Below are 10000 nucleotides of genomic sequence, written 5' to 3' on the forward strand. Positions count from 1 at the left end.
CAAACGATGTTCAGAAAACGCAGCAAGCCTTAGAAGAAGCTGCAGGAAGGCAAAGCCTGGTCAAGATGTCTTTAAAGGTGTATTCTTTCCTTTATTTTTTGATTACCACGTTGAGCAGGTTGCATGTTTGTCTATGCTTTATCTCAGTTTGCTATCCTTCGGATACCGAATGTCTTGATGAGTCAGCCTCGAATCTGAATGTGTGTGATCAAAAAATCAAAAAAAGATACCAATTTAAGTCGATTGACAATATATGTAGTTCCGTTAAAGGTCGCTTGAAAGGGCTTTGCTTGACTGGAGCGTAATTGACGGCCCTCAGTTTACAATCGAAGTTACTGAATTTGGTCACAGATTACCTTTCATTTACATTCCAACTCCAAAAGTTTTGAACTATAATAGGTCAGCTTTAGCGGAAGCACCCTTTGTAAAAGAAGCTATTCAGATTTTGTTGGAATTGAATTGTATAGCGGAATTATCAGTGCCCACAGAGATTGTAAATGCATTATCGGTATCTATTCAAAAGAGTAGTAAGAAAAGGCTTATTTTAGACCTTAGACATATTACTTTGCATCTCTTCGTTAACATATTCAAGTGTGAAGACATCGCTGTTGTTGATCCGTAGATCACCATGTTGATGTTTTCTCCGTGCATACTAAATATTTATTATTGTCTTGGACCTTTTCCGACGGATCAACCAAGCATTATTCATTTCTAGTGCTCCCATTCAGTCTCTCAACTGTCCCTTTTTTTGTTAACTAAATTATTTAAGCCTTTGGTCAAGAATTGGAGTAGTGAAGCCACGGCTATTGTTGTTTTTCTAGACGACGGTCTGGGGGCGGGTGCAACGTTTCACCTACCAAAAATAGCTACAATCGTGGTCAAAAGTTGTTGGGAAGGTTGCGGGCATCAGCTCACTTCACACCTAATTCGATTTTTCTAACTATTGGCTGAAGTATTTGGGAAATACCATGCTCTTGTGGCCCCCCTCCCCCATATTCAATGTTGGAGTTCTTCAGGTAAGAAAAGTCACCATTTTTTTCCCTGGAAAATCCAACATTGAAAAGGGGGAGGGGGGTATCTGTAAAATGAAGTTACCTTCCCAACACTTTTGTCCATGATTGTAGTTTGCAAGTCCATTCAGATTTACTGAAAGTCGGTCTCCTTCCTAATGAAGATAAATGCACATGGAATCCCAGCCACATCATAACTCGGCTGGGCTCAGTTTTTAACATGATTAATTCATCTATTTCTGCAACGGACAAAAGAATTGAAAGTCTAGAAACCGACATTGAATACCTTATGTAGTTCAAATTTTATTCTTCTTTTCTTCACGTGAAACGAATAGCGACCGTAGCGGGCAAGATTATTTTGTTGGGAAATTGTATTTGGCAATGTCACCAGACTGTTGTCTAAATATTCGTACGTTGTTATTAAGTCGAGCAGATCCTGGATTGATCACGCTTATTTGAACGTAGAAGCTATTAGCGAGTTGAAGTTCTGGAAGAATAATGTATCTAAATAGGCCATTTCCGAGTTCATATCCGCCTCCTCTTCAAAGCGAGTCTAAGTGCGAAGTTTTGGTGATGGTAATTAGTTCTACTTTACATATGAATGAAAACTAATTTTTATAAGAAAAACTTCGCACTTAGACTCGCCTTGAAGAGGAGGCAGACACGAAAACGAAAATGGCCTATTGAATGGCATTCCATTGTGGCCATCCAAACAGAAACCCTCCAGAATTATGCATTCTGTCGGATGCCTATGACGTAGTGTGTGGCAGTTTTATCCCTTTTAAAAGCAGGGTGTTTCGACAAAGTTGGTCAGACGCAGAGAGGCGCTGTAGTACCACTTATAGAGAACTGTCGGTAGTCTTGTTCTCACTGGAAGCTTTCTCTAAGAATTAACTTCTCAGACCGTTGCTTGGTTTACGGATAATCAGAATGTAGTTTCCATCATAGAGAAAGGATGAAATAAATCAGATTTACAAGAAATTGCATAAAACATTTTGATCGCCGTGCGCTTAACGCTATCAGTTTAGATCCTACATGGATTCCCGGTGATTTGAATTATGTCGCTGATCAGATTAGCAGAATAGACGATTATGATGACTACACAATCAATGTTAATGTGTTTGTATATTTTAATGAGGCATGGGGCCCTCACCCTATTCATAGATTTACATGTTATTATAACAAGAAAGCTAATAGTTTTAATTCAAGGTATTTTCACCCTGGGACAAATGGTGTTAATGCTTTCACACGACATTGGGCTTATGAGACAATTTGGTTATGTCCACCTGTGTACCTGACTGTGACAGATATTAATCATTTGAGAATATGTGGAGCTGCAGAAACACTGATTGTTCCGCTCTGGATATCTGCTCACTATTGGATTAGTCTTTGTGAAGATCGAGTTCACTGGAACGACTTTGTCCACGATTGGATGACACTACCTCATATATCCGACCCGTCTGTAAGGGGTAAAGCCAGGAATGCTATTTTCTGTAATGGCCGACTGAAGTTTACAGTTGTTTCCCTGAGAATTGATTTCTCGGTTCCCGCAAGGAAATGTAATACATGGTTTTGGACCGTTCTTAGTAAGCGGCGTGAGACTTGCTATTAGTCTTAGGAATACCTGCTCTAAAGGGCGTTTTCAGAAGGCTAGATGCTTTAGCGCAAGAACACATTAGTATTATTTTTTGATCGGAATCTTACTGTTCGTTTTTGCTGTTTAGTAATAAGTTTAAGTCTTGTATTTATCAATCGGAAAGGCGTTGATTGCTTGTGTTGTGGAGTGTATGAATGTCATCCTTGTTGGATTTTCGGACAATGCAAACGGTGGGAATCCCTGGAAAATATTTATTAAGTCAGGCTAGGTGCTAAATCCAGATATAATATTTGCCCGGGGTGCAAAATTGTTATAGTTTCCCGTGGCGGGAATTAACGTTGACACTCACTCCGGCCTGGTGCAGTAATGAAACGATTGTCACCGCCCATGGTGGAAAATGTCGTCATTTCCCAAGATCGGGAATATTGTTTTCAGGCTTGGTGCCACTTGCAAGATGAAGTATCATCGTCAGAAATGTAAAGAAATACGGAATTGTTTTCTTTTTGGAGCTAAATGTGTGCATGAATGAACCCGGTAGACGCCTGATGAGAAATGATTTACTCACTTTGCCAATAACTTATTATTAGATGATTGATTTTGATCTTTATATTTCTCTATTTTTGTGCTAGTTAGCACTTAGTCTAGGTTTAAGTGTTGTACTTGTCAATCGGAAAGGCGTTGATTGCTTGTGTTGTAGAATGTATGAATTTCATCCTCGTTGGATTTCGGAGGTTGCAAACGGCGACAATTCCTGGAAAATATTTGCGAAGTCACGCTAGGTGCTAAATACAGAAATGTAATATTTGCTCAGGGTGCAAAATTGTTATAGTTTCCCGTGGCGGGAAGTAATGTTGATACTCACTCCGGCCTGGTGCGCTAATGATACGATTGTAACTGCCCATGGCCAGTGGAAAATGTCGTCATTTCCCAAGATCGGGAATATTGTTTTCAGGCTTGGTGCCACTTGTAAGATAAAGTATCATCGTATGAGATGTAAAGAAATGCTGAATTGTTTTCTTTGTGGAGCAAAATGTGTGCATGAATGAACCTGGTAGACGCATGGAAAGAAATGATTTACTCACTTTGCCAATAACGTATTATTTGACGATTGATTTTTTGCTCTCTTTAGTTCTTTATTTTAGTGGTTGAAATTGTGATATAATTTCACTTATTTTCATTTCAGATATTTTCAGCACCGAATCTTGGTTATCTGCAATGACTTCCAATAACCGCACGGTTTTACACTCGTAAGACCGGATGAGGCCGGCAGCCCTAGCCTCCAGGGTTCCAGGAGCTCTCAAAGGTTTATCACAGAACCTTCAATAGATGAAAGATCTTCGCAAGGGATACGTTGTAGACTCAACCCTTTCCAGTTTTGCCCTTCAATCTGGCTCTGTATTTACAGCATTTGCTCGAGCTTATTAATTCATCATTGTTAATCAATGCAGCGTTTTACGCTGTCAATTGGTTTCAGAGCCTTGCTGGAATCCATTCCCCAACTCTGTTTATAGCGCTCAGTCCGGTAGATCGGGAAGTGCTACCTTAGCGGCCAATTTACATGTGAAAGAAAGTGTATTTCCAATACATGATGGATAGAAAACCGAGAAGGCCTAGAATATGTACGTCAACGATTCTTTGAAGGCTAAGCTTGATGTTTAGAGGGCGCTGGCCCCTGAATCTATCTTAAAAGTAACCTATGTATCCGCAGACTCAAGCCCTACCTTAATTTGGCTGTCTATATAGGGGCTTGTGGCGCTTGCTGCCCATGTATCTACACAGTTGTGTTGTGATTGAGTTAGTCGTGTTGTGTCTCATTGGATAGTGGAGTCAAAATAGGCCTATTATCGTGTGTTGGACCTCAGACGTTTTTATGGAATATGCGTGGTTGTTGACATGACAGAAATACCAAAGCTTGATTTGGTACGCCAGATAAAACAGATTTTTAAAGTCCGTTTGGGAACGCTCTGTTTAATTTCCGCAATGACTTAATGCGAACCTTTTTGGAATCGCGCGCTTTTTCAGCGTCCAAAAGGTTTCTTATTGATCAAGATTTTAAAGAAATGGTGAGAGCAGTTAGTCAAGAACGGGTTAAACGGCAGGCAATCCGGAAAATTCACGCTGTCACGTCTACTGCAACTTGTCCGCATCGAGGAAACTCCAATCGAGGTGTATAGCCTTCAACCAACCGAAGACTTCTTCTAACTGTGTGTCTTTGACGTGGCATTCAAGCTGATCATGCTAATCTCTCTACTGGCCACCCATTGGCATCTCCAAGAAATAACAAACTAAAGATAAAGTTGAAGAAGTTTGGGTGGTAACGACAAGCTCGCTCGCAGTCTGGACAGTAATTCAGCTCTAGAACTTGAGGAATTATGTCATCAGAGCCTAGAAAAGAGGACAGTTGCAACGAGTCAGGAAGGGTAGGGAGGAGGTATTATTCTAGTCTTTTCCCTCCATTCCCTCCCATTTCATGTCGCCTCGGTCATCCTTGTCCGTAAAATCTATTAATGCTTCGTTATAGTGGACCTAACACATTGCTATCAAGCTATTTAACAGGCAATCCGCTTTAATAATGCAACGATGAAATGATATATGAAATAAATCATATATTGAACTGCGGATATTAAATTAAGTGAAGATATCATCCTCAGGATCCTCTACGCAATCGCTAAAATGGCGTTCATAGCTGCAAGGATCACAGCCTCACTTGATTAATAATGCAAGTAACCATTCACACGAAACAAAACATGGTTGTAAATTTAACGACGTTGAAGAAACGTACCGTCGTCAGCCCACTTCAGCATCAAGTCCACCGCATAAAACGCACGAGACTGAAAAAATGAACGCAGGAATGCGTCAAAGCGGAATCGTTACTAACCTCGCTCCCAGGGCCTCTCTTCTCTGCCTCCTTTGGACAACAACAAAGGAAGCAAAGAAAGAGAGAAGGGAGTAGTTTCTAAAGAAACTGTGGTGCTGCGTCGGTGGGGAAGTAGTAAACAAAAATTTTGGTTTTATCAACGGAGTTGATAATGTAAATTGGCCACCGTACAGAGATTCTAAAAGCTAAAAGCAGCTTTTAGAATCTCTGTACGGTGGCCAATTTACATTATCAACTCCGTTGATAAAACAAAGAAAGAGAGACCCTGGGAACGAGGTTGAATCATTAGCTGACGTAGTTTGGGTCGAAACCTTACGATGTCGTAGAAACGTTGAGATCCACATTTGCAACTGCAAGCCATGAGCTTCCGATTGTCATAAAACCATCAAAATAATTTATTACCATCTTAATTCTCCCTTTCAAGACCTTGATAGACTGATGTAGCTCATAGGAAAGAGGTGAACTGAAATCAAACTAGTTTCCTTTTAAATTTTTAAATTCAGTAAGTTTTGTTGTTTGACATAAACGTGCTTTTACATTTCTCTGCTGGTGCTGTTTTTCAAGACATGAAATTCACTGGAAAGTATAGCAGCAAGCTACAGCAGCAGCTCCGATTCCAGTGTTTGTTTCGAACTGTTTTCATTATAATCAGTGAGCTCACGAACCCTCCATTCCGAGCGTCAGATAGCAGTTAGTAGCCCAATAGTGAAAACCAATCCTAACGCCCAATTATAAATTCTTAAGACGCTGTCTATTGATCGGTGTACGCAGAAAAAAGAGACAAAGACACTTAACAGATACTCACTTGTGAAAACGGAATTAAGGTCTTTGGTGCCGACTCGGAGGTTGCAGCTTCAAATACACCTCGCAACATTTTAAAAATCTTGGCCTGTAAATAAAAAGTGAAATTGGGACGCGATTTTCTGACTGAAGTATAATATTGGGCAATTAATAACACAAGTGCCTTTGACGCATAACTCTCCAACTTCAAGATGCAGTTTGTTCAATTCAAATTCCTAAGAATTAATTGTACAACTTCATAAACTTTAGTCGAGAAGGACCATCGTCGAGGTCCAGGAGAATATATTGTTTTTTGTTTTCGTTTTTTGACAAATGGAAATGTAAATAAATATTCACCTAGCCCTCGAATTTGTTCTGGTGATCTTAGAGCGGTTTTCAAATGAGTGTCGTAGTCTAAAACCAAAACCAAAGTAATTACTTTGGCCAATCAAAAAGGACGGAGACAATCCAGTAAACCAATCAAAACTCGAAGTAATTACACGTAGCCGACACAAAGCGCGGGAAAATGTGCAAAAACGCGCGAGCCACAATTGGTTTTGGTTTCACTTCTGATTGGTTGAAAAAATGGCGCGAGAACTTTGAACCAATCACTGAGTGAAGTAAATGCAAAACCAAAGCAATTCGCTAATTACTTTCGACACTCAATTGAAAACCGCTCTACACAATTCCAAACTTGCCTCTTATTTATTACCGGACGTCATAGTTACCAAATATGGGAACAAAAACAAAACACCTCCATGTAAGTGTCAAATAAATATTGCTCATTTCAACCAATCAAATTGTAGAAATTTCTTTACCTGCAGTGACTTACAAATACCCACCTCTACATCAGGCCATTTGTGACTGGGATATTGCCGTTCAAACAGAGTTATAAATTCGTGCGGATGCATCTGAGGCAAAGAAAAACGCATGCGCAAAAACGACACTTAAATTACAACCCATAATATGATCAGAGAAGCAGGGATGGCGCAGTGGTCAGAGCACTCGCTTCCAACCAACGTGGCCCGGGTTCGATTCCCTGGGCACAATGGCCCGCCAGTCAGGATGAGGCAGGTACGGTATAGAGTAAGCTCGGTGACTCGATGGCTCGCCAGTCGCTTGATTGCTGTGACTGGTGAGCCGTTGAACCACAGTATCAGCATTTAAAACGACAAGCAAGCCATCGAGCAACTATTGTTCAGTGCAGTCCAGTAGTCATGGAATGAAAATTTTATAGGCCAAGCAGGACTAGGGGACTGAGACCTCGGTCCGCAGTCCTGAGTCGTCGAATGAGAATTTTATTAGCGAAGCAGTAAAACTGACTGTCACCGCGGTCCGCAGTGTGGATTAAAGAGCGAGGTATATTACACGTGTAATGTAAATTATAGACTGACTGCGGGACTGCGGTGGCAGCCTTTTGAGGTTAAATATAAGTGGACGGGTATTCTGTACCTACAATAGCCCTTTTAAGGGCTAGGTTACACAGAATACCCGTCCAAAAAGAAGTCCACATTAATTTGCTAAAATAACCTGAGGAAAGCTTACTCGATCGATCCTACCGATCGCGATGAATTGAAAGCGTACTTTTGGTTGATTTTCCATAAGCGCGTTCAGAAAGATCACTGAAGTCATTGTCGGGTTACAAGAAGTTGTTATGTTGCTAGTTTAGCTTTAAGTTCCCAGGATTACTTCGTGGGTTTTACATTGGGGGCTAATTGTCCAGCATCATAATAAGGAGGCTAACTGTCCGGGGTTAATTGTCCGTGGGCGAATTATCTAAATTCCCTGGCTTACACTTTCGACACAAGCATAACATAAGCAAACGCAGGAGGGTTTTGATCATTAGTACCTTTTGTTGGGACGAAAGAAACTAATTGACAACAAGTCACTGCGCTTGCGTATGTTTCTTGTGCTTATGCTTGCGTCGTAAGTGAAAACCAGCCTTAAGCCACCGCGCAACTTTAAAATAAGACACTCTTATAAGACGACTGGCGAGCTGCCGAGCCACCCCAACGAATATTTGGTCCTGTACTCGGAAGTTAAAGCTATCCTTTACCGTCTTTAAATTTTCACTGTCCGTGTAATTCATTACGGTGAAGTGTTTTGAGTAGACATCGAAAGAGTCCAGTGAGAACGGCCTAAAGAAAAAGAAATAATGTTATCAAATTTGAGTCATTGAAATTCTTTAGTATTATTGATCAACCGTTGCATTGTAATCAACCATTATAGTTGGACTCCTTTTATTGCTTTGAATTGATTACGATACAGAGCAGGGAAAGACTTTTTGCCGCGTCCCAAGTGCGCCAAGTCTTCAAGAATTGCCAAGATAAGGAGGTAATACGCAGGGGCGGATCTAGGATAAATGACGACTGGTTTCCAAAACAACGGAATTGTTTGGATTTTAACTCTCTAAAGTCCCCTTTCCCGTGTTTCTGATCGATTTCCGTAAAACGGTGGAAACCGGTATGGATCCGCCCCTGATACGTTTTCGCTTACGAAAAAACTCGAGTGAGTCATCATTGGCTAAAAACTCATTCACAATCACACTGGTTTAAGTGCCCCTGTGACCAAAAACTCAATTCATATTTTTCTTTGGATTTCAAAACTATGTTAACAAAACACTAAGTGACCCACGTTTTAAGCCTTGATTTCAAAAAGACACCTCTTTATTTTAACTGTAATTTTCCTATTTAATGCATGGTTCGCCATTACTAACATTATGTTCTTGAGAGAGCTGGATCGAGGTGAAAATGACGTCAAAGGCTCACTAGTTTAAGAATGCAATACGTGTGTACGCCGCAGAATTAATATGCAGCACGGGGGTTTTGGGCTTTCAGACTTTTAAACTCACGCTTTGCATATATAATAAGCTGCGTTCACACGCTGAAATTTTAAGATAGTGAGCCTCTGACGTCACTTTTCCCTGGATCCAACCGTCTGAGGTCCAATCGGTCAGTTTTGAACGTGAGTAATGGCGGACCGTGAAATCCAAAACTTACACTCAAAGTAAACGGCCTTTGGATAAAAATCAAAGCTCAAAATTTTGCCAGTCAGGTGTTAAGCAAACACACTTTCAAAATGTGAAGGAAAAAAGGAAGTGGTTTTTTTGATCACAGGGGCACTTTAAGGTGGCTCAAACCAGTTTCAACGAGGGAATGTCTTATTGGAACGATTAACTTTACAGCACTGTTTCATGTAGAGGCAATGTCAAATGTCATCCTGCAACATGAAACAGCAATCAAGATGCACTTATTTATGTGACTAATAGGTTACCATGCAACAAAGAGCCATCTAGAAACACCCCGTATTTTGTCTTTAAACGTGAAAGTGATAAGCCGGCTAAGATAAAACTCTCTGCAAAGTTAAAAGTAATTCTACAAAGCGCATTCAGAGCCATCTTAAAATTTCCCAACTGTGAGGGTGGCAATGAATCCACTCCTTAGAATTCTTTTAAACTCAGCACATAGTTTTATCTTAGGCTGCTTATCACTTTCCTGCGATAAAAATTGGGGTTAACAACGTTTGCTTTTAAGATAGGAGAGTGTAAACACAAAATACAGGGTGTTTTCGGATGGCTCTTTTGTTGCCATGGTAATCGCGCGCCGTGGATGGCGCAATTTATGGCGCATTTTTTCCCTGATTGCGTGATACGCGTGCGTTTCTTTTGCTTCGCCATCTCGAATTTTTTCATGTATATTATTAATAACCTAAGTAATCACATGATTTTTCTCGTGC

The 10000-nt window shown here is 40.5% G+C and overlaps 1 protein-coding gene across 1 annotated transcript in view; it reads right to left on the reverse strand.

Moving 5' to 3' along the window:
* Nucleotides 1-4546: 4546 nt before the first annotated feature.
* LOC138007357 (tubulin--tyrosine ligase-like protein 12) overlaps nt 4547-10000 on the reverse strand; it is a 21489-nt gene continuing 16035 nt past the window's right edge. Inside the window, exons 12-16 of the mRNA XM_068854206.1 lie at nt 8322-8403; nt 7108-7176; nt 6291-6374; nt 5390-5438; nt 4547-4992 (exon numbers count right to left, since the gene is read on the reverse strand). Coding sequence (XP_068710307.1) covers nt 4841-4992; nt 5390-5438; nt 6291-6374; nt 7108-7176; nt 8322-8403 — 436 coding nt within the window. The 3' untranslated portion in view covers nt 4547-4840. The remainder of the gene's footprint in view (nt 4993-5389; nt 5439-6290; nt 6375-7107; nt 7177-8321; nt 8404-10000) is intronic.

The sequence above is a fragment of the Montipora foliosa genome, chromosome 6 (genome assembly GCF_036669935.1).
Source record: "Montipora foliosa isolate CH-2021 chromosome 6, ASM3666993v2, whole genome shotgun sequence".
Lineage (NCBI taxonomy): Eukaryota > Metazoa > Cnidaria > Anthozoa > Scleractinia > Acroporidae > Montipora > Montipora foliosa.